General features: G+C 32.3%; 2 protein-coding genes across 3 annotated transcripts; one reads left to right on the plus strand and one right to left on the minus strand.

The window, feature by feature from the left end:
- Positions 1-1690: 1690 nt before the first annotated feature.
- On the minus strand, positions 1691-4340 carry LOC140971075 (trihelix transcription factor GT-3b-like). 2 transcript variants are annotated; one of them, XR_012174248.1, is made up of 3 exons: positions 3809-4340; positions 2692-3513; positions 1691-2220 (listed from the first exon to the last, which is right to left on the minus strand). XR_012174248.1 is itself a non-coding variant. In XM_073433143.1 (2 exons), exons 1-2 carry the CDS (start codon positions 4067-4069, stop codon positions 2926-2928), a joined length of 849 nt encoding a protein of 282 aa, XP_073289244.1. In that variant the 5' UTR covers positions 4070-4340; the 3' UTR covers positions 2234-2925. The 2 variants fall into 2 exon arrangements, 1 of the variants encoding a protein (XP_073289244.1); XM_073433143.1 differs by lacking the exon at positions 1691-2220 and having other exon boundaries at positions 2234-3513.
- A 7673-nt stretch (positions 4341-12013) lies between these two features.
- Positions 12014-17615, plus strand: LOC140971076 (calcium-dependent protein kinase 13). Its single transcript, XM_073433144.1, has 7 exons — positions 12014-12918; positions 14495-14638; positions 14827-14979; positions 15661-15776; positions 15861-16028; positions 16866-17096; positions 17172-17615. The coding sequence occupies exons 1-7, from the start codon at positions 12291-12293 to the stop codon at positions 17316-17318; spliced, it is 1587 nt and encodes a 528-aa protein (XP_073289245.1). The 5' UTR covers positions 12014-12290; the 3' UTR covers positions 17319-17615.
- The last annotated feature ends 2400 nt before the right edge of the window (positions 17616-20015 follow it).

Genomic DNA, 20015 nt, shown 5'->3' on the forward strand with positions numbered 1-20015 from the left:
CCCCTATTCCACGCAATTCCAAAGGGTTTTATATTTTTAATTTGTTCAATATAATCTATATATGTTTTTTTAAGATTTTAATATAAAACTAAAGAGCATTATAATTTTTTACTTCGTTTTTTTTAATGTTTGGGTAAGTATCGATAAGCTTAAAGGAAATTTAAATAGGCTACATAATAATTTTAAAATAAAGTGATTTTGTGGTATTGAAAGAATGATATCAAATTATAAATATAAAATAAATCTAAAAAATATGTAATTTATATTAATAATAATAATGATTAAAAACATGAATATTTAATTGTTCAAGTTCAACCACATATCTTCAGTTAAATTAAATTTCTTATGAATGTATTGTGTGTGTGTGTGTGTCCGCGGTGTTTATTATTTGAACAATTAATGAATTTAGCATTTATCTTTACTAATACGCAATCATGTATTTTATTTTTGAAAATATATACTCTCTATGTTATGAAAAATAATACATCGACCCACAAATTTTTTTCTCACAAAATTTAACTCCCAAGACCGAATTCTCGGGTCCGCCCCTGCATAAAGGTGACACATCGTCCGAACACAATCGACATGCCTAATTAGTCCACACGAGAATTTTAGGAGATCATTGCAATAAGCTAGGCAAAGTGTAGCTAACATGTACTATTACTTACATATCATGCTCTCTTGTCACGTTTAATAGTCACAAAAGCAGCAAGATTAATTTACGGGAAATTGGGGATCAGTCCCCAGCCGTCTTTTTTTTTAGTGTTCAGTCCCTAGGTACTTTTTTAGTACCACATTTCCACATGAAGTGTACCACATTTCCACATGAAGTGTACCACAATTTGTATGACATAGTACCACAATTTTGTGGGTAGGGAGTAAACCCAAAGAAATATTTTGATCGGGGATTTTTCACCAACTTCCCCATTAATTTACTATTGAATGGTTAATTTATTTATTCGTTGGATCGTGGGAAAGATAATCATTTTAGCCACGAAAACCGTGAATTGGTTAGCTGCCATCTTATTGCATGCGTGTTGGTTTCCTCAACCTGTGATGTTGACATTAATGTGATTATGTGAAGAATATGTCTCGGATCTAACAAATTTATATTCGTTGGATGATTCGATCTAGTCCAAAAATAGAGTAAAAAGTAATATTTTTGTCATAATAATATTTTTAATAGATTGAGTAGAATAAGATATTTATCTTACAAACTCAGTTAGTAAAACGATCTCATATGAATTTTTGTGTGATGTTTGAATACACGTTACCTTCGTATAATTGTTAAGTTATCATATTATTCAAAAAAGCTATCCTCCGTACAAAAGTAAAGCGGTTTGAATAAGAATATTTACGTAATTTCTTTTTATACATGCATGTGTATAGATGTGCAAAAAAATCGGGAGTGATATTTTCAGTACATTGTTTTCTACAAGATGTTTATTTTCAAAATAAATAAAAGTGGTTAAATCAATATTTTTTGTTTGAATTAACCGATATGTTAATGTGAATATCTTATATTAAAAAACTGAGAGTGTTACTTCCCGTGTAGAATAGAATGAACTATGCATATTATATATGTATGTTAGTTTTATTATCAAAACTATGCATGCCTACACATGTACATACGATCGAAAAATTACTATACAAAATATTACTATATTTGTATATAATCTAACCTCGAAAGATAACAATAAATTTCATGTTCGATACAGTTATAAGGAAGATCTAAAGATACATAGGATAACTCCGATTCGTGATACAAAATTATAAATCAAATACTATAAGCTCTATCCCTATTCTATCTGTTCCACATGTTATATATGGAACATAAACAACAATTCCATAGGTTGAAGGGTTTGCTATAAAATAACGTACAAGGCATAGCAACTTATGTAAGGGCCAATGGAATTTCAAATTCTCAGCGTTCTCAAATCTCTCTAGGGAAAGATATACTCTTAATACATTGATGTGGGCAACATGTGGCGCATGTTTCGACTATAGCAGCGTAAAGTTCACACCGGCTCAACCACGGGTTCATACGTTCATACCATGGTCACCCCAACACTGTGTTGTTTAATTTAGTGAATTTGTTTGACATCTAGCTATGTGTAATCTGGTGGACATAGGTTTGCTGGACTGAACTAGTTTAAAACTTTATATATTCTTCGAGTTTACCTCTGCTTCGGTAGTTTTTGATTGACTTAATCAACAAAACTGCAAAAAAAATTATAAAAAAGTTGAATCTTACAAATTAACCAATCTTGGGGAAAAACATTAAACTATAGGAATTATAAATCGTGTGACAAAAAATATGCAAGTAAAACTACATAAGACTGGACAAAAAAAATTCATTAATTCAATCAGTAGCTAGGCGGCTTTCTTACTTTTCTTCCAAGCGACTGAAATTTCAAAAAGCTGGTGCATGCATCATATTTAGCTTAACAAATTCCCAACAGTCTAGCAAACAATATTAATTTGCGTTGGCAATGACATACACATTCTTGAACAAAAAAACGTGGACATAAAATGATGTCAAACCTCGCTTGATCTATTAATTGGTAAACATTAATAAATTTATAATTTCTTAAAAGCCTAAAAACTTCACTTAAATTAAACTCAAAATTCAATCATACATGCTGATAATCAGCCACCAATACTAGGTGAATACGAGGTTCAAGAACATACCTCTAGCAGCAACGCCTGGCTCGTGGGTTGGTACGACAAAGGATGAAATAACATAACTATTTTTTCACTCCAAATATTATAAACCTTGAGCCAAATGCGAGAAGATGAAGTTGTTGAATCTCAACGTTCGCACTACATGGTGCGTATGTATATCCATGTTGATCCTTCTTCTTCTAAAGCAAGAACCAAGAAATGAACAAAGAGACAATGCAAACATCGAATTTAAGACAAAAACTACATGTCTTCTCTTCTAAGCTTATTCAAAAGGGTTGTAATAAGAGCATCCCTTCTCTCAGCTCTAGCTTCTTCCATAATCCTCCTTTGTTCCTCCCTTTCCCTCCATCTTCTCTCCATCATTATCCTCTCATTCTCCAAAGCCTCCATTTTTTGCCTCCATTCGATCTCTTTCACCCTCCTCTCCTCCTCTCTTGCTTCATAAGCTTTGATCCACTGCATCTCCATTTCCATTTGCTGTTTCATGTAGCCCTCCATTATACCCTTTACCCCGTTTATTATTGAACTCACATTGCTAGAACTCGTTCCAGCCGCAGGGTTTCCTGTTTCTTTCCCTTTAAGGATCTTCTTCCTTCTTGTTCCCACGGCCTTCTCTCCTTCGCTTTCCTCGTTTTCGTCTTCCTCCTCGGACGAAGAATATTGGGCTGCCGAAGTCTTTTTTCTCTTCTTCGAAGTGCTGGCGGTGGCTCCGCCACCCTCAGCCTCCAGCCAAAGCATTCTTTGCATTCTTGCGGTGAATATGGTTTGCAGATCATTGAAAAATGGAAACTGTTGCCTCATCCCTTCTGCTTCCATCGCTTCGCATCCCTATGTATAAAAATAAATAAATAAATTAGAAAACTTGCAAGCTAAGCATCTTTTTTGGTACAATCTTATCCTATAACTATTATCCCATATGCTATAAGTTAATATATCGCAAAGTTCATTTATCTTAGTACATATAAGAATAATGAGATAAAGCTCGTATTAATAATTAGTTACTACACACCAGAAATGATTATGACCTTATCTATGGCGTATATATTAAAATATAATTAATATCTGTAATCTAATTATTTTTTTACAACAATATGCACACACATAAACATATTTGTGTATATACCTTATAGCGTGTGACAAGGTTTTTCCACTTGCATTTACACTGATCAGCGCTTCTGCTGTAACCCTTTTCTTTCATCCGGGTCGAGATGACTTCCCACAGAACCTTATTACGCTTGGTCTCCATGAAATTGGGGTCGAGATCTGCCCGAATAATCAGCAAATCCCTCGTTTCTAGAATACTCCATTGAGGAAACCTGTCTCCACTCGCCGTATCGATATTCATAGCTGCAGAATAAGGATTATGCAACTGCGAATGATCCATAAATAGAAAGATAATAAATCTTGGCTGGATATGAAGAACTGAAGGAAACAAGAAAAGGGTGGAAATGAGAACTTGGAAAAAGGGTTTTCTGATAATCGTCGTGCGGTATTAAATTTAAAAGGGGCAGTGTGAAAATATGGCGTGACAAATGGAAATCTTTTTCAAAGGAATATTTGGCTTAGGTGTCAAAGAAGAGAGCAGAAACCGAAACTCTTTTCCTTTTAGATCGTTCCTTTTTTCTCTTTTGCACAGTTTCTGTATTCCTTCTGTCTCATCCTTCTACGCGGAAACTGATTTTCCCTTTTCAAAATACATATTTATATGCTTTTTGTATTTATGTTTATTTACTTTGGTGTAAATATCTTTTTGGAGCGTACACATTTGTTCATATTGCGCGCGTTTCGCTGTCGCCATGCTGACCAGCTGGAAAAAACAAAGATTAGAGCGAAAGGGCGTTGTCTTTTGTTTTAAGCAGTCTTTTGCTTCCAAGTGGACGTTTTTAAACCTCAACAATTATTTTTCGTGCGTTTATTTTTTAATATATTGTTAAATTTTAGTATTAATTTGTTATTTTTGTTTAAATTATGTCTTTTCTTTTTCAACATGACAATGAAGTTGTTCTTATGTAATAATTATGATAAGAAAAATTTAAATTATCAAAATTCGAAAAATATATGACTAAATTTGTTGATATAGATTTATATAATAGCACTTATTTCTATTATATAATTATAAATATATATAATATATATAGTTTTTACTATTCTCTTTCATCAAGTCTCGAATCCAGCTCTACTTAATGTCACATTTTAGTGACAAAAATTGTGAATTATATGAGAGAACAATATGAATATAATATAATAGCCTTGTTTGAAAACTTCGAAAATAAAATATTACTTTTTTTATTTTTAAAAACAATGAAAAGGTTGGTAATTTATATATTCAAAGGTAAATTTTGAATTTATACCTAATTCGATTATTTTTGTCAAAATCTCCATGATTTGATTATTATTTTTTGCCCTTTAACTATAATTTTTCTTCATTACATATTCTTCTCGATGTATATCACTGCCTCCACTTTAGAATTTTTCTTAAGCTTTAAAACTTAACATGTTAAATAATTAATTGATTTGATGTATTTATTTTAAAAAATATGCACGCTTGATTTAGGCCATAAAGTTGCCTTTTACATGTGATTGTTACCCTAGTAGGATCGGCTCGTCAGACAATTTAAATGAATTAAGTTGAAATTTTTTCAACCCATTTAAATAAGGTAAGCCAACCAGCGCAGGTCACAAGCCTAAGTGGGTCAGCCTGTGGCATGCTTGGGTTGGTCTGTGGGTCTGGAAGGAAAATAAATTTTTTAATCATAGATTTATTGTGATATATGAATTTTTAAATGAAAGTTTTATTTTTTTTGTACTATTTACTTTGTAAAAAATGTAAACACGTGAAATCAATAATAGAATTTTTATTGATATTTGATAAATATATATTTATGAAATAAAATTTTTAATTAATTATAATATTTTTTATTTTTATTTTTTGTGGTGTGACTCGTTGGTCGGCTAGTCTAACTCGCAACCCACCTTGGGTTGGGGATTTCCAGTCTGTCGGGATGGTGGATTGTCCAGCCCGGTCATGGGTGTGGGCCTGTTTGACAGCTCTAGTTTCAAAAAGTCAGGTTCCGATGCTAGCACGTGCCTACAGTTATATGTTGGACTGATATATGAGCTTTCCGATAACGTCTTGTAAATTTACGCTTCATATGTTCATTATTGGGCATGAGAGGGTGTGTTAGTTGTCTCACGTCGATTGGATATAAATCCATATAAGTTGTGTATATGGACTTGAACAATCCTCCCTCCTTGAACTAATTTTTGGTATTGAATTAAATTCAAGTCACAATATTTTAACATTTGTAACAAATTTCGTACCCTTCTTTAAGAAAATAGCCTAAGCCTATATTTGTTGTTGTTGTTGTTGTTGTTTTTTACTTTTTACATTTCATTAGAAAAAAATCAGATTAAATTACAATCGTTTAACTTTCAAAAGTAAAGGTGCAAAGTAATGTAATGATAGGATTAGACTATGTGAAAATTGTCGCATCAATCCACCTTTTTTATTAATGATAGTAAATATACACCTTAATTAAATAATTAGAAAATGAATAATTTTAATTTGTTTCTTTTGGTGAGACAACGGATCAATAGATAATCTTCGCATTCATGCAAACCGTGTGCACATTATTGTCATAAAATGGAAAGCCTTCTTTTTTTTTTATTTCTTTATTTTGTTTATTAATCGGATGAAATTAAATTATTCTCTAAAGAATAATTCATAAAGTTTTTGGTTTAATTATATGAGGTTTAAGAGTGTTTCGCTACTACATGAAATCCAACTTTTTTTTTAATTTCCTAAATTATAGGATGAGGAGAGCTCGAATTTGAGCCAATTATATGAAGAAAATGGGAGAGATCACTTATGCCAAAGTTTTGTTTCACATGAAATACAACTTTCAATTAAAATTTTTGGAAAAATTTATGTCCCTGCGTCACATTAAGCGAATGACAGGATGTCAGAATAATTATTAAATTAATTAGCTGCAAATCCAATAAATTATCTAATGAGAAATATATATATAGAATAAATTATTTGATTATATATGTTTTATAGGCAAAGAATCAAAGAACCTGAGTGTGCATCATTTGGTTGGCAAGATCCTCCGGCGGATCCGGGTCCGAGGGGTTGAATTAAACGCGGCATTCTGTCGTGTCTCACGCGAGGGCGCCTACCATGCTATTCCACGTAGCTTTCATGCAGTGGATCCCGATATTTAAGCGTGGGACCCTATATATTTGTTTGCTGGCAAAGTTGAATTTGTATTATAATATAATTTTGGGATTATTTTATATTATATATAAATTATTTATTTATATGTGATGTGATCAGATACATTTAAAAAAAAATGTGAGAGATTTATATGAGTTAATGGTAATGAAAAACGAGAACAAATATTCTCAATTTAATATAAACTAACCTCAATTTTGATCTTCCTATTATTTTAATTATGTTCCCCATGTGTCATTAACATGAGATATCGACATTCCAAAAAAAAAAAAATTAAAATTATCAACAATTAAAAAAATCAAAATATTATCTAATCTTACAATATTAGAATCCCAAAACGAAAATTATAACTCTCTTTATTTGCTTGCTAACAAAGTTGACTTTATCACTCACGCTCCTTAATATTTGTTTTATGGAAAAACTATGCGAATTTGATATTTAGTTTTCATATTATTAAAAATTGCCAAAAACTTGTGTGAGACGGTCTCATGAGTCGTATTTGTGAGACAGATCTCTTATCTGGGTCATCCATGAAAAAATATTACCTTTTATGCTAAGATTATTACTTTTTATTATGAATATCGATAAGGTTGACCCGTCTCACAGATAAATATTCGTGAGACCGTCTCATAAGAGACCTATTCTATTAAATTTTAGCTTTAATTTGTTATTCGTGTATGTTTTATGATTAGGTTCAGATTTGTTGCTCATATATATCATGTTACACTAACGCTTCAAATGAAAAAAAAATGTCAAAAATTGAAAAATAAGAAATCATGACCCAAATTTCGCCCAAAGATGAAATGGATTAAAAGTTAAAAGTACAAATAAAATAAGAAATTAAAGAGCCTTAACACACAAAAATGGCAATGTTGAAAAGCCCTTAAGGGCATCTCCACTTCACGCTAGTTAATTTGATGCTTGGGTAGTTTGATGCTTCGGTTTCTCCAATGTAGCGCAGCTCCATTGCCCTCTGCCCACATTTGGCGCAGAGCTTCGCGCATAGGGCTTTTCCTTTTTTTAAATTTTTTTTTTGTTTTTTTAATTATAAATATTTATATTAAATAATAGTATAATATTTTATATATTATTTTAATAATTAGATAATATTTATTTTTTTATTTTAATAATCAGAAATGATTGTCAATGAGCATATCAGATTTCGAGAATTTCTCGTTCGATATAAAAAAATAAAAGACAAAGACGCTCATTATGCATTACGAAATGCTTTAATTGATCATTTATGGGATGAATATGGTCGTTCAAATGATTGAAATTGTATTTGTAATATGTTATTTAATTTAATGTCATGTATTAATTTTATTTCACCAATTTAAATTATTTATATTTCAATTCGTATAATATAGATTTCAGTAATATATTTAAAATAATTAAATTAATCATTTTTGTAATATTATCGCAATTATTAAAAATTTAATATTAAAAATATCCAATATAAAATGCAATTATAATTATATCACTAAATTTAAAAAAATATATTTAATAAATAATAAGATAAAAATTAACTAAATTAAATAAAAAAGAATATTCCGAGAATATTCTTTTTTTGAGTAAGATTTGAAGTAGATGTGTTGGAGATGAATATTGTATCTGGTGCCGAAACTGCACTATTTTAAAATTGAGTTGCTTTAAAATAGAATTTTGGGTTGGAGATGACCTAAACGTCTGCAAAATAAAAAGGAATTTATAAAGTTCAAAATTCAAAATCAAAGAGTCATAATTATGACAAAAAAGCGATGAAATGTGGAGTGTGCTTGCATGGCCGCAAGAGCCCCCACCATTGCCCCTATACCACAACTGTCTCTCGTGCCAGACCACCAAGTATATACTCGACTTTTCTTGCAAAGTAAACATGCTTTTATATTAGAGCGAATGCAAAGATTTGAACCAAGGATAGAATGTCGTATCTAGATACGTAACCGAACCGGATATGAAAGAAAAGTTCAAGGCTTGAAATCGGCATATATTTCAAGCTCGAGTTCTACTAGTTAGAGTTCAAGTTAGACTATAAATTTTCAGACATATTTGCGAGCTACTCGAAAATAAACGTGTGGAATATATTTATTTAATATATAATTATATTATATTAATAAAATATTAAATCTCGCGAACTACCATCGAACAAAATAATTTGGCTCGGAAAAAGTTCGAGCATGTTCAGGTGAGGCTCGAATTCGATGATTTCGATTACTAATCAAATATTTTTCGAGCCATGTCGAACATCTCATGACGTTGAGTTGTTGACTCGATCTATTGATCACCTTTTTTTTGCAAAGTCTGTAGAAATTTTATTTGCGTGGGACATTTACTAAAACAAAGTTTTTAAGTTATATTTGATTTTGCAATGGCCAAAACTCTGCTAGGATTTTCTTGACTGTTAAGCCTATAACTTTGTTCTATATTTCTTCGAGCATGCCCCCAGTATTTGTAAACCAATTCGATCAATTAATTATTTATCAACTGACTGAAAATGATTTAATTATTTTTAATGGAATTAAATAAAGTAGAAATAGAATGAGAACGTAAATGATGGAATATAAATATTTTTAACAACCAGATCATATTATAATTAAAATATTTAAATAATTATTATTTTGCCATTATTTGCTATTAATATCATTTTTTATTGTTATTATAATTATAACTGTTTTTATGCAATAATAATTATTAATATTTTGATTTTAAATCCAAATTCAGGGTTAAACGGTTTTAATTTGGGCTACGGGTCATCATATTGGACCCAAAGTATGTACTCTTAAAATGGGCTGGTCTTGGCCGTTGGGGTACTTGGAGAAAGTGGTTGGGGGTGTTGCTTGTGTGTGTGTGTGTGTGTTTTTTTTTTTTTTTTTTTTTGCAATCACAAGTTTTCATTATTAAGTCAAAGTTCGTGAAGTTATCATTACAAAATATGCATAAGTTATGGTTTTAGACTTCCGACTGAAATAATATTTGGGGGAAAAAATTGATTAAATACCTTAAAACAAATCAATTTCAATAGAATAAATCGATTAAACATATAAATAGATTAAACATAAAAATAAAAAACATGAGACCCTGCCGCGTTTTCAATTCACAGCTTACCATCAATGTTCGAATTCAGAATTTTGTTTGTTTTTATATAAATTAGTATTATCGCATATGTTATTTTATGTAATTAATAATTAAAATAGTGAAGTATGAATATTCGAATAATCACTTAAAATTATTGATATTATGTAATGAATTATTTAAATTTTAAATATTATTACAAAAATTTATTATAGAAAAATGTTTAAACCATTTGAGATAACATTCAGATCAGGATAACAATCTTCTGCCGTAAAATTGACTTCTTTACTATTGCGTTCGATATATTGACTGAGTGGAACTGTTAATATTAAAAAATTATCTATTATTATGTTTGTCAAAATTTTAAATAATAAATAAATATTTTTCAAAAATATAAATTCTTAACATAAATAATAACATCAATTTACGAACATTTAATATACCAAAAATTTACGAACATTTAATATACCAAAAATTCACTATGACATTTTTCCAACATTGGAACATACTGTTTTTCTAAAATGAATCCAACATGTTTTTGTTTTTTTAGTTGAAATCTAACATGTTTTAATGATAGGCTTTTGCATTGCTTTTAGTAAATTAATTCACCAAATAGAAAAAGGCAATAACTTGTCACATACTAACAAAAACTATAATTGAAAATGAGACATAATTCCAACATAAGAATTGGTAGCAAATAAAAAAGACAAAACCACGGAATCTTGTGTCTTACTCTAATTTCGGTAGCACGAAATATAGAAAATTGTGGCTATTTCTTTAGTTATTGTATACTCGTAGTATTCCTTTTTTTTAAATATCATATGGTGTGTGAGAGTTTTTCGCTATCACATGAGATCGAACCCGAACATTTTCTATATCGAGAGAAATTTATGTCCCTGCACCACAAATCAGATGACATACATATGATTCCTTGCAACTGAATACATATGTATATATATGATGCTAATAAGTACCGAGGCCGGCAACATCAGCAGATTAATTAGTAGAATTTATAAAGTGCATCAATGATTATGTCAATGTATTCTTCTCTCGTTCATTTATTTCAACGCACTAAGGATGGAAGTGATGGACAAGGAAACTAATTAGCCAATTAGTATGTTTTTGAATGATTTGATGGTCAAATTTCTATAAAATTTACAAACAAAATTTGATGAGTTTGGGTTGATGGCCCTTGATTTGCTTTTGTTGAATCCCATCTATATATGGTTCAAAATCTGGTAGAGAAAAGTGTATAATGAATGATTTAGTCTGTAGGGTCTTATATGGAATCTAGTCAGGCAAAGTCAGAAAGAAAGACAACACAGTCGGACTAGTTTATTTAAATTCAACTGTTCCATATTTCAAGACGAAAACACAATTAGCAACAAACAAAAATTATGTACAAAAACGAAGTTAGAACCAAGAAAATGCAGAAACACAGTCGGAATCAAAGTTAGATCTTCTTGAGTAAACTTATCACCGAAACAAAAATTACTAAAAACGAAAAAAAGATTTATATGATAAAATTTACTTAATGTCCATTTCCACCTAAAGCAATATTTCGTTCAAATCTGGCATTACAGAAAATACCTCAAATTGAGAACTTTCCTTATTTGATTTTGTAAGTTTGATATATATAATAAATTAATGTATCGTTTCAAAAAATGCTAGTTATGAAATGACTTGATTTCTTTTAATAAAATATACTGTCATCCATTTTTTTTTAATGAAAATACTAAATCCACACCCCCCCCTCCCCCTCTGTTCTGGAGATAAATAAATGAATCTGGAAGTGGGGTGAAATGCCAAAATTGCCCATAAAACACTTGTTTTTTCTTCTTTATTTATTCAAAACGTAACACACTCATCACATGTCGTCTTTTTTTCTTGACATGCTTTAATAAGGCGCATTCTGGAGCCGTTAAGTGAATTGGCAGAAATGCCCTTGCTTCCCCATTGCCTTGTACTTGCCAAGCTTTTCCTCTCGAGGGGTTCGAGTGTATTTAAGTTATATGAGGGCGAAAAGTAAAATTTGATGCAATTCCAGTTCGAGCCTTTTTTGACTCTGAACTGCACAATAGAAGAACGGTTGCTCCTTTTACACTGAGTCACACACAGTGAATTTCACCCTTTTTCTGTGTTAAAAATCACTCACATTTTGTTTACTGAGCTGAAATATGAGCTTTACTATCACAATTGTTTGGAATCACTGTCCAATGATGTGAAATTTAGATCTTTTTTTAACGGTTAGGGTTTCTGCTGTTTTTCAAAACCGTAGTTTAATTCGAAATCCCCGATTTGGATGGGGAACTGCTGCAGATCTCCAGCGGCTGTAGCCAGAGAAGACGTAAAGTCCTCCAATTTCTCCGGCCACGATCAAGGCCGGAAGGACAAGTCCTCGGGCAACATTAAGAAAACTATCACCGTTTTAAAGGATCTTAAGAAGGAGAACATTGAAGAAAAGTACTTGGTTGACAGAGAGCTCGGGCGTGGTGAATTCGGAGTTACTTATTTGTGCGTTGAACGGGATAGCAGGGAACTGTTGGCGTGTAAGTCGATTTCGAAGCGGAAGCTCCGGACAGCTGTGGATGTGGAGGATGTGAGGAGGGAGGTGGCGATAATGAAGCATTTGCCCAAAAATTCGAGCATTGTGAGCTTGAAGGAGGCGTGTGAGGATGAGAATGCTGTGCATTTGGTGATGGAGTTGTGTGAGGGAGGAGAGTTGTTTGATAGGATCGTGGCGCGTGGGCATTACACTGAGAGGGCTGCTGCTTCGGTGACGAGAACAATTGTTGAGGTCGTGCAGTTATGCCATAAGCATGGGGTGATTCACAGGGACTTGAAGCCGGAGAATTTTTTGTTTGCGAATAAGAAGGAGAATTCACCGCTTAAAGCCATTGATTTTGGTTTGTCAATCTTCTTCAAGCCAGGTGAATGAATGATTTTAGCTGCTTTCATCTTATGTTTGATAGAATGATTTACAAATAATAAGAAATCTTGTGGTATTAGCTGCGGATACATAGGAACTTATTATATTTCTTCTTTGATTAACTAACTATTCTAGATCACTTGTTGACATGGAAAAGCTGTATCTTCCTATCATCCTATGTATTTCTCTGTTTATAGAATTGGCCATCAGAAGATCCACCTCATAATTCATAAAAGTGAATTCATTGATCTAGTTATTGTAGTCTGACAGGGTTGTAGAAGATTCTGTACCTTGATCATATCTAGTGTACCTTAGTAAGGTTATAAGAGATACTGGTTGACCAAGTGTTTGAGTTGAATAATATGAATTAAAAGGATGGAAGAGAGGACAGTGTACTTATTGATTTTTTGTTAAATTCAAAAATGAGTTGGAATAGTTCAAATGTACTAGGTAAGGATAATTCTCTAGTCTGGAATCAAAGAATTTCACTATGTTATTTTTGTTTTCTTTTTCTGTGAATTGCACATGTTAGTCCTCTATGTCGTGCCTCATTTATCTCAATGTTGTGTGACTGCAAGTTAATGTGCTTCACTTCTACATTTGAAATCTAGTTTTTTTTTTAAACTTTAAATTAGCATCATGATGATAAATGTTCTAATTGTTACCACAGAAATTGAAGTGGTTAACCAAACGAAACTAGCTTTTTATATAGGATAGGGCATACTAACCTTTGTCCAATCTGTTCTTAAATGAAATATTCGACCTCAGTATCGTTCTTTTTTTCTGATTGATAGGGATGATATGATTTTCCCTTATCACATATTTTCTATTTATGTCCTTCAGGAATCAGTTAAGATAATGTTTTTGGTTGGCATCACAAAACGATGGCGTGTTTTTACATTATATTTTTGAAAATATGAGCTATAAGTAGTTGAAATTTCAAGTCCTAAATGAATTACCATCAAGAACTATGTTTTCACCCGTTCATATATTGCATATCTATTTTTTTCCATAGTGTGAGTATTCTTAGCTTTCGAAAACATTTCGTAAAGGACAACAATGATGAACCCACATTAATTATCTTCTTCTTTTTAGTTTAATTAAGTTTGTTATACTTCCTCGCTCCTTGATGATGAATCCTGTTAGTTTTACATTGTATAATTTTGCAACTTCCAATCTTCCATTATCATCCTTCGCTGATCTATATAAATTTGTAACTTATGGAATGACCCGGCCTTCTGGCTTTCACCGACCAAGCGGTTTCACCTTTTCTCAAATTGTCATGCTATAATCTAAATAAATAGGTCAGAGAATCCTCTGGTTAGGATTATAAGGAATTCAATCTACCTGCTTCATTATATAAACCTGTTGCTTTTAAAGATGCTTTATGGTTGGTGAATACCTTTTGTGGTATATAAATATGTGTAATTGATTCCATTGTGCAGATTGATGTTTCTTCAGATTCTGATTCCAGAGATGCTGGATATGTATCTATCGTTATCAATATGTTTCTCGTAACTTATGAATGATAGTATGTTATTCAATGGAATCAACTTACCGTAGACCTTGTATTTTAGGTGAAAGGTTCTCTGAAATTGTGGGGAGCCCTTATTATATGGCTCCAGAGGTGCTTAAGAGAAACTATGGACCAGAAATAGATATATGGAGTGCGGGTGTGATTCTGTATATCTTACTGTGTGGAGTTCCTCCATTCTGGGCTGGTAACTGTCATCAACTTATTTTACTCCTCTTTTCTCTCTGAGTCAGTTTTCATTCCCCACACCTGCTAGTTCTATAGGACTTGTTTTGCAAGAGTGGTTGTCATTTGCCCATAATGTGTCCTGTTTTATCGGGCAGAGCATGTTTTCAACTTTATTAATAAGCTTGAAAACTGCTTTCCGTTACACAGAATCTGAACAAGGTGTTGCTCAGGCCATCATACGCGGGAAAATAGACTTTGAACGTGAACCGTGGCCAAGTATCTCAGATGGTGCCAAGAGCCTTGTCAAACAAATGCTGGAGCCAGATCCTAAACTTCGATTGACGGCCAAACAAGTTCTTGGTATGTTAAATTTTTACATAAACACTGTTACTTTATTGCATTGAATTCGTGAAATGGTAAAATTGTTGCATTTTCTAACTTCCATTTCAAAGCATTTTTTTGTTACATTTGAAAGTTATTTACTGAGGTTTATTGACATATGTGTTGTTTGAGATTATCGTCTAACATGAGATTTAGCGATATATTTGAAGATCATAAAATAGAACTGTGTATGCTGTTGTATGGTTGCTATACAAGTGAGAAGGCAATATGTAGAACACTGCAGTTTGTAAATGTCGAATGAACTGAGATGTGAATCGACTTTTAATTCTTCATCAGTTATATATTCTGAACAAACATGAAAGATTACATCATTGTTCAATAAATGTAGAATATGCGATCATATGGTTTTCTATAAGTTGTTTTTTACACATTCGTACCTCCATTTACAAATTGAATAGTCAGATGGCTGTTTTTTTGTGAATTTCATGCATTCAAATGAGACGGACGTGATAAATATGAAAGAATATAATCTGTAAGAATTGCTATGACTGCACTGTCTTTTTTACTTGAAGAAGTCAGGTTCCTTAGATGGCTATGCAATCTTGCAAATCTGTTATTCATAATCTCATGTGGTTTCAGGATGAACAGGACTTTGTTTGAACATTCAATTTGATCGTTTTTGCAAATTTATATTCACAGAACATTCTTGGCTCCAAAATGCAAAAAAGGCTCCAAATGTTCCTCTTGGTGATATTGTCAAGTCAAGACTGAAGCAGTTCTCATTAATGAATAGATTCAAGAGGAAGGCTCTTAGGGTTGGTTATGATCTTATTAGTGACATAGTATCTTCTGCAATTGTTTCTTTTATGAAAATTTTGTGATCATGAATCTTTGATTAGGTAATTGCTGATTTCTTGTCTAATGAAGAAGCTGAGGGCATCAAAGAGATGTTTGCTAAGATAGACACTGATAATGATGGCATTGTTTCATCAGAAGAACTGAAGGCTGGATTACTGAAATTCAATTCACAGCTTGCTGAGTCTGACGTACAGATGCTCCTTGAAGCTGTAAGTTTGATGCTTAATAAACCATTAAAAATGCATAAACCACTAAAATGCATAGAGCTCTCACCTCTCATATTGATAAGTTCACATTCTTTGCTTTGACTATTATTACAAAGTTTACGCATACAACTCCATGAGAAGGAATGAAAGTTTCTATTCACGATCTAAGTAATTTACGTTGTAATGCAAGATGAGAGGTAATCCTGGTGGAAGGTTAGCCATACCATTGACCGAGTTTGTGTTGGGTGCAGGGGTATGTTTGGCTATGTATTTGTCGTTATTATAATTGTATGCTTATTATTTCTACTTCTTCTTGATGTAGAAGTTATATTAGCTGTTGTAGTGGCAGCAGTAGAGTTATCTGGAAAGAGGTGGTGCTACAGTCATAAAATATTCACTAGTTCAACAGTACAGTATATGGATGCTTTGGGATTGTATGTGAGCTACAGATGTTGTCAGAATGTCCTGAAAACTAAATATTGTAAAGTAGATCAGCCACTTGAGCTGTCACTTTGGGAGGTTTCACATTACGAGGTTCCTGGTTTCAGGGACTGGAGGCTGAGCTGACAGATAGGAATGAGTTCGATGGTTTTGGATTGTACTGGTTTGGATCAGGGATAAAAGCTCTGAATCAGATCTTAGTTAACTCGATTTTGTTCCTCTGGCTGAAAATTAAATAAATCTTCAATAACCAAAGTCTTATTTTAATCTGTGCAAAACCAAGAGTTGTTGCAATGTGGTGCATGAAATTTTTTAATTAATTTTTTCAACCGTAGAGTATTTGAAGTTATTCCTTATTTGACACCCAGTGGGAAATCTTATATCATTTCTCCCTGACAGGGTGATGTAAATGGTAAAGGTACCTTGGATTATGGGGAATTTCTTTTCATTTCACTCCATGTCCAGAGGATGGCCAATGATGAACATCTTCGCAAGGCATTCTCTTATTTTGACAAAAACAGTAACGGCTACATTGAGCCTGATGAGCTGCGAGATGCATTGATGGAAGATGGAGTAGAGGATTGTACAGATGTGGCAAATGACATTTTCCAGGAGGTTGACACAGACAAGGTGAGAACTAAATCTGTAGCATCTATTTATTGTACAATTCGAATATATTCTCATAATTTATGATAAAATATTCAGGATGGGCTTATTAGCTATGATGAATTTGTGGCTATGATGAAAACTGGGACTGATTGGAGAAAAGCTTCTCGTCATTACTCTAGAGGGAGGTTCAATAGTCTGAGCATAAAGTTGATGATGGATGGTTCTATTAACTTGGGTGAGTAAATAAATATACACGATGGACTGTTTTCTTCATTTGTATGAATAACTGAGTTGTTGCCCACGTGTATTGAAGTACCTTCTTTATAATTATTTGTGACCTTCCTGAGGTTCGAATTGATTGGTGGCTTTGTAAGGCTTGTAGATGGGGCACGTAGATGTGATTAGCCTCTTCACGGTGTCAATTTTAGTAAAGCATGAAGCGTTGTGGCTTATTGAATGTGTTCGATTCTTTTCTCGTCTCCACCAACAACTCGAATCTTTCACCGCTGACATAATGAATCAGACATTTTGTACTATTGTTTCATATCGGTTTCTAACAGAGCCCTTGAATCTTTCTATGATTTTGTTTTCGAGGTTCGGATATGGCTGGGTGAATGCAAATATATGCTTGAAATCTGAGAATTTGTGGTTCTGGAACAAAGATTGTTCTTTCTTTTAATTGAGTTGGTTGAAACTTATGCTGTATTGAGCAATCTATACAAAACGTTTATCCCAATTTGAGTGATTCGTTTCTTACTTGTCTGGGGGTGAAGCTTTTGAGACGAGCAGAGTGACTCGTCCGGAAAAATTTCACCTTTGTTTTAAGTTTCATAATTCGTATATATTGTGCCTGTACCAAACAATTGAGTCACTTTTTTTAAAAAAAATTGAAAATAAAAAAAAAAATCCAGATGATTATAGATTTGTTTGGAGCATTGGAGAGCACAATCTCCTAGATTACAAAAGCATGTAATCTCTTATAAATAATATTTTTTTAATAAGTATATCATTATTAAATGATAATTTCCGTGATCCTTGAAAAATAAAGAAAAAATAACTAAATCAAATTAAAAGTATAAATTTATGGGCAAATTACAAAAACTTTTGAAAGAAAATTTTAACAAAAACACTAAGTATCGAAAAAATAAAAATCAATGGAACTATTGTGCATTACATAAATATCTATTATACATCAAATAATTGCAAATACATGCCATGCAGTTGGTGGTAAATAAGTATAACTAAATTTTGCAATTTAAAACCTTTTTAGAAAGAAAAACTAGTCAAATGAAGCATGTATTTCAGTATTAGTTATTTTCAGTGAAACATGTATCACTAGATTTTGTATTTTCTGATTTTCACTAGCGTCTATAAGTTTTTTTCCCCTAATTTTGTTGCAACAAAAGAGTGGATTATTGTCATATTTTTATTTGTTATGCGTAATGCAAATAAAATAATGACCGAATTTTGATTTTAGTCATCTAATTCGACAAAATCCTTTCTTAATCTAAAAACTTAAGAATTTTTTGTAATTTTATTTGTTTATTGTTGGAGTGTTAAAGTGACATCAAATAATCAAAATTTGATTGCAATTCAACAATGATCATCAGATGCATAAACTACATAGGGTGACAGCACACTAATGATCAATTTCATGTCATCACTGTTGGACTTAGAGCATTTGGCCTATTGGGCTTATTCTTTTTGAATGAGAAATTGGACAAGCAAAACCTAGATAAGTGGATAGTAAGTGGGAAATGTCCCACATATGAAAATAATCATAGCATTGGTTAGTTTATATTGAGTTACACTTTGTGAAAGTATAAGAAAGATTGGTTCTCGTGCACGCCTGCGCAGGGGTACAAATCTTGTGCCTGATTTGCAATGGAAAAAGGTTTGACTTGTGTGCAAGCGTACGAGCGCGATCTGTGTGCGTTGAATGTCGGACTGATCAAAACAAAATTTTCCACCAAAGTTCACCTGGATTTTGCTATTTTTTATTTTCGAAAATTCTATTATGGATGACCTTCCAAAAGGCTAAAATTACGAAGACGTAAAATTCTTACATTACAATTGAAATTTGAATAATTAGAAGATAAGAAAACAAAATAAAGCAAATTTCACGAAGTGATATACAGATTTTAACAAAAAACAATATTCATCAATCCAGTAAATCTGGAAAAAAGCACTAAAAACAACTTTTAAGAATTTATATATTCTTTGAAGAAAAAAAGCACCTTTCTATGCAGTAGGTATAATCTTTCTCCAATCTCCCTTTCATCACAACCGATGAGCCTTTTAAGATTCTAAGGACTCCACGTTCTATCTTGCAACAAAAACCATGAGAATCAAGCATTCACAAGATACCAAATTCCTCTTGAAATCTGATACATGTCACACATCTTTTAGGATTCTTTACATTCTATTCGCACGTTTCAATCTAACAGATACAATGCCAATCACGTTACAGTCTTTGTTGTTGCCAAGTAACATATGGCTTTCTTCACAAGTCCTAAATGACAAGAACCATTCTCTATGTGTGCACATGTGGAAAGAACATCCCAAGTCAAGATTCCTTTCAATCACTCGGAGAACTTCCGGACCTTGATCTCCTTCAGGCACTGTATCATCATTTCCATTATTATTCTGCTTGTCATGGAATTGTTTCCTGTCTGGGCAATCTCTCTTCAAGTGTTCCTCCTTTTTACACAATAAACATTTTATTTTCTCTTCGTATTTAGATCTCGAGACCTTTCTTGACTAGAAATCTCGTTTTTCAGTCCTTCAACTAATTAACGATTTAATTTAGAATCGAGATTTTCGTGTTTGAATCTTGATTCCCTTCCTTCTTCTTCTTCTTCAATTCCTTAGAAATTTGGGCTGGTTGGACTTCTTCTAATTTCAAAGAATACCAGCTGCCAAATATGAGAGAATTGGATA

The sequence above is a fragment of the Primulina huaijiensis genome, chromosome 2 (assembly GCF_012295235.1).
Source record: "Primulina huaijiensis isolate GDHJ02 chromosome 2, ASM1229523v2, whole genome shotgun sequence".
Classification (NCBI taxonomy): Eukaryota; Viridiplantae; Streptophyta; class Magnoliopsida; order Lamiales; family Gesneriaceae; genus Primulina; species Primulina huaijiensis.